This window comes from Hylaeus volcanicus, chromosome 4 (assembly GCF_026283585.1).
Source record: "Hylaeus volcanicus isolate JK05 chromosome 4, UHH_iyHylVolc1.0_haploid, whole genome shotgun sequence".
NCBI lineage: Eukaryota > Metazoa > Arthropoda > Insecta > Hymenoptera > Colletidae > Hylaeus > Hylaeus volcanicus.
Window position 1 is genome coordinate 22,861,213 of NC_071979.1, and position 11,257 is coordinate 22,872,469.

Below are 11,257 nucleotides of genomic sequence, written 5' to 3' on the forward strand. Positions count from 1 at the left end.
AAAAAGTTGTTTGAACCAGGTTGTGTTTGTATTCGTTTTCTGCATCCAGTTTCTATCCAAATTGTTAAATCCTGCCTTCGGTCTACTCTCTACAATCCATATCGTTATCAACGATAATAAACAATGCCCGAGGACCTTCTCAAAACCCTCTTTGTTTCACTGCACAGGAACTATCACACGAAGACGAGCTAGCGAACAACGAGCGTGCTCTTCGATGGGATTTAATGAATCTTACGGTTTCCGACGAAACAACGAATAAGAATGGAGGTAACGGCGGTGTATATAGTTACAACATCGCAACGATATATATATGTATATAATATACACTTACGTACGGTAAGATACATATTTACATAGAGACAGCAGATAGACGTTTAGTTCCACGTGTAATATAATACTATATAAACATTACAATTCTTATGCGGTACGTCGTTTCAAACTTAAATACTTAGTCACGTTTAGTGCGTATACAGTCGCTCCTCGAGATTTTATAATGTTTCCTCAAACGTGGGCCCTCCGTTATACAATTGTCTTCTCTTTATCTCCATATTTTTGTTTGTGTATGTACTTGTTTCTTTGTTACCCTAAGCAGTATAATCGTTCTTAATCCTATTTATGTTGCGTCACGCGACATCGCCGGCATCCTTTGAGCCACAATAGATATGAATTAAGGTATCTCACGACCGTCTATACATTATACTTCGCACGTTTTCGGTTACATCTAGATCCTGTCTCGCCACGTATAAAAACCTTACGAAAATAGTTGCTCTATCATAAAATCCCACAGCTCTTACACGACGTTGCCATCTTTACAAGTTTTTGGTTTCATTGTTTTTCGTATATACTTTTTTTTTTAAACTCGTTTTTACAAAGTGCCCGGGAGTAAAGCTCGACGGTTGGTTGCAACCGCGAGTGCGCCGGTTCCCCCGTGAATTATGCGGAATACCGCTGGGCTCGTTCGTTGGATCGTTGGAAGTCTACGCAGGGCGAACGATACACGAATTTCTTTTTCAATCCTGGCACGCGATTCACGCGAAAACGATCCGTCGCGAACCGACGGATGTTTGTCCTCTGACATCTGAGGTGGTTGCGGAAAATTCGCGAAAAGTCGACTGAAACCCCGATTAGGGCCCGTCAGCGTGATGCGTAAATCTCAGGAGAAACCGTCAAGGAAAGATCGACGTGTCGGCAGCACTGGCGAATGTCTGAACGATGATAACGCTGGGACTATTCGAATCGTTTAATTCGTGTCTGCCTCGTGGGAAAAGTTAATTTGATACTCTTATTAACACTTTGCACTCCTATGTCGAGTCCCCACGCGACATTCTGTCGTCTCAGAATCAATAGTAAAGGAAATTGTTTCAAGAGCTATTATACACTTGAAAATTACAAAATACACCAAAAGTGAGAATAAAACTGGTATGTAAATCAATTTGTTTCTTTCTTTATTCATTTAAATTGCCTTAATTTTTAGTTAAATTGAATTTCAAATGAAACACTTGAAAGTATTGGGAGCTGCTGATAACGAAATTGAAATATAATTCGGTGTGCAAAGGGTTAATGAGAGGCGAGCTCCAAGGAGAAATCATTCATTTTATTTTTTTATTTATTAGTGGATTCGACTTACTAATAGAGTCAAAGTTTCTGATGGACGAATAGTCCCTGCCTTAATTAGAATTTGAAATCCTGGCAGTACCATCGATCTTCGAATCTTCGACACAGTCCGACCGAAACCATCGTAATCACCGTCTTCCCATGCTGACGAGCCAACCGCGGGTTGCATCCGGCACGAAAGTACGCGCGATATAATTGTCTCTACGATTCAATCGGTGAGATCGACTTCTAGAAAGAAAAAAAAAAGAGAAAAAAAATACGTACACGTGACAAACGGTCGCGAATACTCGAGCCTCTTTACTCTTCCTTCAACGATATTACAATGGATGAAACCATACAGGAGCAGCGATCGTCGACCATTTGCGACTGGTACGCAACATGGTCTCTGAACCAGCTCCGTGACAAGAGCTCAACCTCTCGGAGCGTAAAAGGTCGTTATTGTCGCCAGTGACCGCGTTAATTCGTCGCACGTGTAATCGATCGAGAATAATTCGAGACAAAACGGTAAGTCGGTCACTTCCGCCTTTCTCTGGGACACGTAGACACAGGGCTGGTTGGGTGGGTGTAGAGATGGTCTGGGACGGGGACAGGCGAAGGTTGGGCTGGCAGGGAGAGGGGACGGGCAACGTTGATAACGCGGCATAGACGAAAAAGCGCGTGAATCGTTAATTGTTTCATTCGAATCGGTTAACAATAGGACCGTCCTTGTGCACTCCTGGTCGCTTGACGCGCGGGCCCGCCTTAATCTATAGTCTCGAGAGTAATTTATATAGGCATATGTAACGTATGGCACCTTAAGTAATCCCAAAAAGACTAGAATCGTCTAACGTTCCAATAAGAAAATATATGTGTATATAACTGTTGGAGCCGACCGTGCTACGATAAGTACAAGTAGAATACCTAGTAATCTGTATTTTATCTCGTACGAGGAGGTAATGTTCAGCACTCGCTCTGTCACCCACCATGCGTCCTCCTCTAGATCGTACACGCTGCGCAAGTGCAAAGTAACGGGTGTTATGCACGGATAAAGTTCTGCGGTGTTTAATTAAGGGCCTACGAGTCGACATCGTTCTATTTTCCAGTCGCAAGGTGTCAACAATTCGCTGACGGAGATCGATGGGGACACCTTGTTGAAATGACTCTTGCCACTCTAGGAGGGAGCCACAAGCTTCTGCGTAAACCCAGGTGTCTTAATTCCTGGCTTTCTCCTGGAAGAGCAACAGGCATCTACCTGGTGTGCCACATGCCCCCCCAAGATTAATTATACTAGGTCCGAATGACTCTTGCTACTCTAGGAGGGAGCCACCAGCTTCTGCGCAAACTCAGCGTTCTTCATCAGGTGCCTTAATTCCTGGCTTCCTCCTGGAAGAGCAACAGTTATCTACCGGGTGTGCCACATGCCCCCCCCCCCCTTCCCCAAGATTAATTATACTAGGTCCGAATAATTCTTGCTACTCTAGGGGGGAGCCACCAGCTCCTGCATCAACCAATATTCCGTCTTCTTCGGCAAGCGTTTTGGTTGATGGCTTCCTCCTAGAAGGTCAAGAATCCTCAGCAACTGTCGCCCTATGTCCAGTGACGAGAAGCTCGATCTCTTTTCGATTCTCTTCCTCGTCGCCTGACCAACTCACCACTTCCTCCTCTCGCTCGCCGCTGTCGCACACGCAAATGTCAAGCCAGCGGCTAAGGTCCCTTTGTTCGTGGATTCCTTAGAAATCTAGAAAGATGCTCGTGGAAAGTTTCCTGCGACGTATCCCGAAGCCTTCGACCTCGGACACGTCGCGGGATCCACGAGAACGACGAGCCCCACGAGCCGCCAGAGTTGGTTCTCGCTCAACAAAATACAATTCACGCGATAAATACAAAACGACGGAGTCGAGGAACACTGTTCCTCGCCAGCAACCGCGATTACGTAAACCGATCCTCGCCGCGATGTAGCGCTAGCGAAAAGCTGCTGGCAGCAGTGCTCGTTTGACCCCCTTATCGACGACTATCCGATCCGAGCGACAATCGGTTGCGATCAGCGTGACCTGGAACCTCGGACCGGCTCGCTTGAAACCCGTTCCGGGCAGCCAGCCTCGGAATAACCGAACATCAGATATCTTTAGGACTGGACTCGTTGCTTAGACGCCGGTGTGATTGAATATGTAGGAAACGTTGCTGTCCTGGTGAACAGGGGGTCCGTGGCAGGCCCGTCTCGTCGACGAGTTGTTGTTGTTGACGTAGTAGGAGGACTTCCTCATGCTCGTCGAGGAGGACATGATGGCTACCGTCTCGTAATACCTGATCTTGCCGCAGCAGCGCCCGCTCTTCATGATCGCGACGAAACCACGGCGATACTTCTTGTTGAAGAACGCGTACAGGATGGGGTTGATGCAGGAGTTGCTGGCGCCTAGCCATTGAGCTATCGGCGTGGCGATGGACAGAATCTCCTCCTCTCGCTCCTCTTCATCGCCGCCGAGCTTGATCACTGTGAAGATTACGTACAACGGCAACCAGGATAGGACGAATAGGATCACCACCACCACCAGCATCTTGACCACTTTCACCTTCGACTTCTGCTGTATCCTCTCCATCTGAGCGTCCTTCGTGTCGGTCGGTATGTGCCTTCGCCATACCTTGATCCAGATCAGGATGTAGCAAAGGGATATCAGAATCGTGGGGAGAACGTAGCAGAACGTCAGGTTGCCGATGAGGAAGAAGAGGGTGCCATCTTCGGGGTGAGGCCACCTATCCAGGCAGAGCCTGAGGTCCGGCTCGCTCTCGTAGATGGCCACCAGGTCGAAGAACAGCAGCCACGGCAGCGTAATGGTGAGGGCGACGACCCAGATCACGACTATCATCATCCTAGCGCGGCGCTTCGTGATCTGACACTTCAGCGGCCACCAGATCGCCAGGAACCTGAAAACGGGAGATCGGTATTAGCGATAGTGCAGTCGACATGGAGAATTTTAGATTAGCTGTAATTTTAATACGAATGTCGACTGACACGATTCTACGACGAATGGAGGTTCAGGGAAGACCCAAAGTATAATATGATAGTAATAGCTTAAAGAAATAGTAATCAGTAGTTTGGGTAGCGCTGAGAGAAAGAGGTTCTATGCTTCAATTAACATGTTAATTTTATAAATATTTATAAAATATAAAATATTCTTATTCCACAAATCGCTGACACAAGGCTTGGACGCTCTACTGCCTAGAGCATTTTACATTCACAATAATTATATCCGATATCTCTACGTATTAAGTAGCCTGTAGTTTCCATCGCGAGGAGCAGGAATGTTTGGCTTAATTTAAATACAGCTAAACCCACGACGGAATCCAAAAGCCAATAAGAAGGCAATAGGGATTCCAGGTAAGACAGGAATATTCCAGGTAAATAACCACCGCACTTTGTTTTTAGCGTTTCAGCATTTTCCAGCGTTGCATAATGAAAAATTCTTCCAGCATCAATCCCCTAACGATAAGTCGGTAAGTTACTGGCATCGTAGCCATCGATATCGTTAATCGGCGAGCCCATCTCCGATTCAGATACCTAGGAAAACGTTGCTTAATAAATTCTACGGGAACAACGCCTTATCGGGACGAGTGAGCCCGACTCGTTTCGCAGACCGAGACGCTCGACGGGAATGTTGAGTTTCCATCGCGTGTAGGAGACCTTGCCGTGACTGCACGCGGCTCCCGAGTCCGTTCACGCGGAACGGACCCGAGAGTCTTTCGAAACCGCGAATAGAATATACATTTCCATAATGGGGAGCATAAAAAGGAACGGTCGCGTTTTGTTGCCGCGTGGGAGTCCCTGGTGCTTCAAACCCGTATCCCAGGGATCATAAAATGGCTGTAGACCCTCGATAAACGATCCCCCTTAACGGATTCCTGGCTGTGCTTGCTCGTTATGACGCGAACCGCTCATCTGGCCCACGCGCGGACGTTGAAAGTCATTCTCCGTTTTATTTAGCTTGTCGATCGGCTTCAGACGAGCACGGAAATTGGAACGTATGAAAATATCGCGTACGGAATTAGAGAAAGTAACCTGCTTCCTGATTTTAGGCTTACAGGTTGGATTAGAACAATGAGAGGGATGGTATGGAGCAGTGTTTCCCAACGTGGGGCCCACATCCCACAGGGAGGCAATTTGAAAATTTATTTATTGTGTTTGCTCAATAATTTCCTAGTGATTTCTTCCTAAAACTTAAAATATTCAAAATTATGTATATATTAGGAGGGGGACATAAGCATTTTAGAAAAGCTTAGGTGGGGCATAGCACGAAAATGGTTGAGACACACTGGTACGGAGGAATTAAATGAAGTAGGGGATTGTAACCTCTTCGGGGACGATTTTTTTGTTTTTTTGTTATTATCAAATTTTTGTTCCCTTTCCTAATTTAATAGAGGCGATAGCTAATGCTCCTAAGGATATTTGTCGCACAAAGAGTGGTAATGGAGGATTTTAGAAAACGTAAAGTATGCAATTATTATACTCTCTGATCCTACATTCATGCACCGTCCTTCATGTTGTCGCGGTTTTTGCCCTGCTGGTGGTTATCTTCGACGCTTCATAGAATTGCTCGCACGTAGCCTGAACGTTATCTACGTGGCGCGATCAGAGATGATTTATCTGCTCATGAGTCACCAAAGCGAGGAGAATGTGACTTTTTATATTTTGTAAACGCTTAATTACGTTTATGGTACTCAGGGACGTTGGGCGTCGAGCGTGACTTTCGATGGGAATTAAACTGCAGAGGAAGAGAGACCGATGGATAATTTTTAAAAAATTGTTCAGCAAAGCAAAGCAAAGTTAACCATATCTATATTACCAAAGATCTCTCCATCGATAACGCAAAGTTAGCATCGCCGAGTTATCAATATTACATACATCGCTACCTGTTTCGCCCCAACTCCCATCCGAATAGACTCTTACCCCGGAAATTGGACCGTCGCGGATCCCCTAGGCATTCTGGATAGGTCGATAAAGCCCCGCTGTAAAATCCACCCTCGGCGATCCCGAACACGGCGAGCGCCTCTTTGCGATGCAAAAGAAGCGACAACGCATCAAGGAAACGCGAAAATATCCGCGGCGTTCGTTAATTAAACGAGACGAGGAGCACGCCGACACTTTGGACTCTCTGCAATCGTGAATCTCAGCGATCGGTGGGCGCGCGCGCGCGCGCGCAGAGACCATTAGCGAAGCGGAGGTTTTTTCATTTTTTGAGCCGCGAAGGCTTCCCTGGTTTTCCCTCGCGAGAATGACGCGTTGCTTTTAATCAAAGCTCGGCCCGCTGCAAACAGTCGCGTCCTTCGATTAAACGAAGGCTCTGTCGCTGTCGACGCCGAAGAGTCCTTCTATAAATCAGAGATCGCGATACCGATCGGCCGGTGCCGTTGATTTCCGTGTGTTGCACGTCCCGTTGCATATTTATGACGTTCAGGTGACTCCGTTCAGGGAAGATGTAGAAAGGATGAGGAGGGGGTGGGGGGGGAGGGAGGAAATCGCCCGTTTCGCGGACACGGATTATCGGAACGATCGAGGCTGCAGCCCGCTTATAGCGTCGCGGCAAACAATGAAGATGACACGGTCTCGTATATATAAAGAGTTCGATTTCTGTAGTGCCAACAGCAGTATCCATTTGCGACCCTTCGTGTTTGCGAACGGAAAAGCCGATAAAACGTTTAACATGTTCAAACTGGCAAGTATACCTATCCTATACGCGCTTACTTAAGTGCTGCCGCGCACGCTCGTGTCGCGACGATCGACGGTTTTGAGTAGTGCGTGTGTTAATGAGAACGGGGGCTTGTACTTACGAGATGTGTATCGTATTGGGATTTGGATGGAGTGCGTGATTCAATTAGCTGTGAAAAGGGATCTGAATTGGTTTATGTGTATAAAGAGATCACGGGAAATGGTGTGATACACTTGTTTGTTAAGGGCATTGATAAGGCTTTGAATTTACTTTTGTGATAAGGCGTTTAAAATCCAGGGGTATCACTAGCACGCTACTTTAAATTTCTAATATCCAGAATTAAATTAAAAATGTCTGAAAGTATCACATTTGCCAAAGATTCGTGTACTACCACCACACGAAATCACGTCGATTATCTCTAAGTAAGGTGTTTAAAATCCAGAAGGTATCGCTAGCACACTACATTAAATTTCTAATATTCAGTCAGAGAATCAAATTAAAAATGTCTGAAAGTATCAGCTTTGCCAAAGATTCGTGTACGTATTGCCACCACACGAAATCATATCGATCGAGTCTAAATATCACAAATCAGACATGAACACACTATCTACTCTCCACTAAATTGCATTCCATCACGTACAAACTTCAACGTCTACCAAAAACAAGCGACTATCGACTTGCAATGTCCAGGACCATTTTTCACCCACCCGAAATACATGTCGCTGAAGCCAAGATCAATTTGGACTTTCCGTGAAACAGGATCACGGACACGACTTCGTTTTTAATATATCCTTTCTGCCCGACAGATGCTATTGCTCGCCGTGGCCATGGTGGCTGTAACATGTGCACCAGCCCCGGTGCCGCCAGTGATTGCGCCCCCGCTGGTCTATTCGCACCCGTACGTGAAGGTACTGCCAATCCACCCAGCAGCTGTTCCTCTGTCTTACAATCACGGATACAAGTGGGTTCATCCCGGCTCGGTGTATCTCTACTGACCCAGCATCTCGATCCCCCACCCAAGAACGCTCTTGGCCAAATAACTTTATACTCGTTCGAAATGTACTTGAAATAAAACACGCGGCATCCGCACCGACTGTTTATCCTTTTTGCTCGTTTTCTCGTCGAAGTCGTTCCGCGGCTTTTACGTCGGCTGTAAAACCCGCGACGCGCTTGGCAGCGAGCGGAAAGCTTTCGGAAACTCGAACGTTCTTTGCGATAGAAGACTCGATGGAACACGCGAACGTCGAGGAAACCGCACGAGGGGAAGGGCGAAGAACTTTGGGCAGAGATAGGGAATGGTCGCAAAAGAATTGATGCTCGAAAGGGTCCTGGACCCATACATAGGGGCGAAGCATGGCCGAGTGGCGACGTTTATACGGTCGTCTCCATGTATTTACAGCAGCAGACATTCGTCTGGTGGCGTTTGAGTATCGAGAAGGCGAAGAATCGTTACACGTGTCCGTAGTTGTTAGAGTCCTCTGAGGCAGGCTCTCAGGGTGAACGCTCTGGAGTTGAAGACGCAAGCAACTTTGGACCGCTTAATCTCGATAACTCTTTCTTGCCGAAGCTTTAGAAGGAGGGCTTTTCGAGGAGAGAGTTGAGTGATCAGTTTGGGATGTTTTAAGAGGAATGGTTGGGAAACATTATACTCGTAGAAGATACAGGGTGTCCCGTAACTGGTGGCACAAGCGAGTAGAGGGTGATTCTACGTACGAAAATTGAATCGAAAGTGTAGAATGAAATTTTTTCATAGGACGCTTCATTTTCGAAAAAAAAATAAGTTTGAAAATTTGTCGAGCACGAGTGTATCTGTTTGGGCAGTATGATGCACTGCAGGTTAAGGTTGTTTAAAATTGATGAATTGTTAACTGCATGACTATCCATAGATATTGAAATACAGTTAAATGTAACGACAAGATTAAGTGACAATCGTCTAGTCCTCTAGTTTAGATAGGTGTCAACTGATACTGCTTGAAGAAAGCAAGATATTTTGACAATTTTATTCTTGAAATATACGACCTAACGTATAGGTCTACTGCTCAGACAATGTGTATCAGTGCGCATAGGAAGCATTGGATCCCCTACTACTGAAGATGTCTTGTTGTAGGATTCCTGGGAGTTAGCAAAACAATAGGTGAATTGTGTCCCCGCGCCAGAGCCGAGCTCATGCTGTGTGCAGCCGTCCGACGGTCATAGATTACAATGGTGTCCGAGCAATAAACCTAAACTTTGGTTCGTGGGTGTTTTGAATCCTCTGCTTAAAGGTTCTTGCATAGCGCCATGCTATTGGATTAGTGGATAATTTAATAGTATAGCCTAAATCGGAACAAATGAATCTAGATAGAATGTAATGAATGCAGTGGTTGAGCCAATTCGCCTGTGAATTAAATTGCAATCATTTTCGAAGGTCCGCGCAGCTCAACGTTACAACAGCAAAAGGTAATCCTTTCCACTCGTTGCTAATGATCGTTATGTTGGTTTCGCCGGCATCATTACCTGATTCAAATTCGAGTATAAGTCTTCAGGATAAAGAATAACTTTGCAGTCTCGTTGAAAGGACAGTAATTGCCAGCATTGTAAACTATCGACCCAGACCGCCTATCGATCGCCCTCGTTTAGATTTCTATTTTCTCGTCTGTAAATAACACTTTATTCTCTAAGTTGGTAATTGCTTCGAATAACCATCCCTCCCGCGAATTTCCTGACATTTTTATGTCTCACAGTCCGTCAAATATTTGTAATCCGACTGAACGATTGGTCGTCGATCTTCCTTGTCAATCTTTATCCTCGGATCTTTGTAAACCATGTTGAAATAGTGCGGCCTGTAATTGCATTGTCACGGTATGATGTATCGTCCATATACCATATATATATATTCAGAAATGTTGTCAACGCAGTTGTCCGCGTTGAATATGAAACAGCAACTTAACTAAATCAACAATTCGATAACCTAGATCAGAGATGACTGATATTGTGTTTCATGACTTTGGAGATTGCAAAAAATAATAACCGAGGAACTAAAATTCAAGATTATTTATATATTTATGAGAATTAACTGAAGTTGACTTCGGGGCGTTTTAGATTTTAATTTGTGACTCCATAAATAACCAAGATATATATAGATATAGATACTTTCTTGGTTACGTTACCGATGAGTCTATTGTACCAAGAACAGAACTAAAATTTTCTTTTTCCTCTTGCAGTGATTACAACGTCGTGACAACCGCCGTTATCACGTGTTCTCTATCAGTGGACGCGAGCAGGTTGCGTTTTATCTTGGGTCTTCTAGATGGCGCCAGACGAAAGAAACTTGAACATCCGCGCGAAATTATCGGTACAGAGATAAATGCATAATAACACGCAATGGATAAACAAATCGTATTCATAGACTGAAGAAACATATACAGTGACATAGATGACTCCTGATCACGAATCCAAGCAACAGATGTAATCAATATCCGAGGCATCACCCTGTTAAGAATGATGCACTCAACCATGCACTGAATCACCTCTGTGACTATCACTTAAAGTCACAATCCTGACTCTATCTCCACCCAAGTTGCAAACTAATCGTACATACACAATCAAAATTAAACACTTCGCAATTCGATCACACCCGATACCACACTCCCATACCCAACGATAAGGAGTTAAACGAGAATACGAAACGTAGGGTACGGGATTGGTCGTGTGGGTAAAGCGGTCGACTGTGGATCCGAGGATCGTGGCTTCGAATCCCCGTGCCTTATTTTTCGTTTAGACTCCTACATATGGGGGCTCGTCCGGGATGGGGGGTTACAGCGGCAACTACACCGAAGAGGACCGGCCAGTGACGATGAGTGACGATGAACAACAATGCCACGCGAAGGACGGTGGAGCGGGCAACAATGAGGCGTCGAGAGAGAACAACGTTCCAGAAAGAGAGAGGGGAGTACACTCGCGAAAGAGGGCGCGGCGCGCAC

At 45.5% G+C, this 11,257-nt stretch overlaps 1 protein-coding gene across 1 annotated transcript in view; it reads right to left on the minus strand.

Moving 5' to 3' along the window:
• Window positions 1–307: 307 nt before the first annotated feature.
• LOC128875785 (neuropeptide SIFamide receptor) overlaps window positions 308–11,257 on the minus strand; it is a 65,325-nt gene continuing 54,375 nt past the window's right edge. The window contains exon 3 of the mRNA XM_054121671.1: window positions 308–4,515. Within this exon, the coding sequence (XP_053977646.1) occupies window positions 3,738–4,515 (778 nt within the window). The 3' untranslated portion in view covers window positions 308–3,737. The remainder of the gene's footprint in view (window positions 4,516–11,257) is intronic.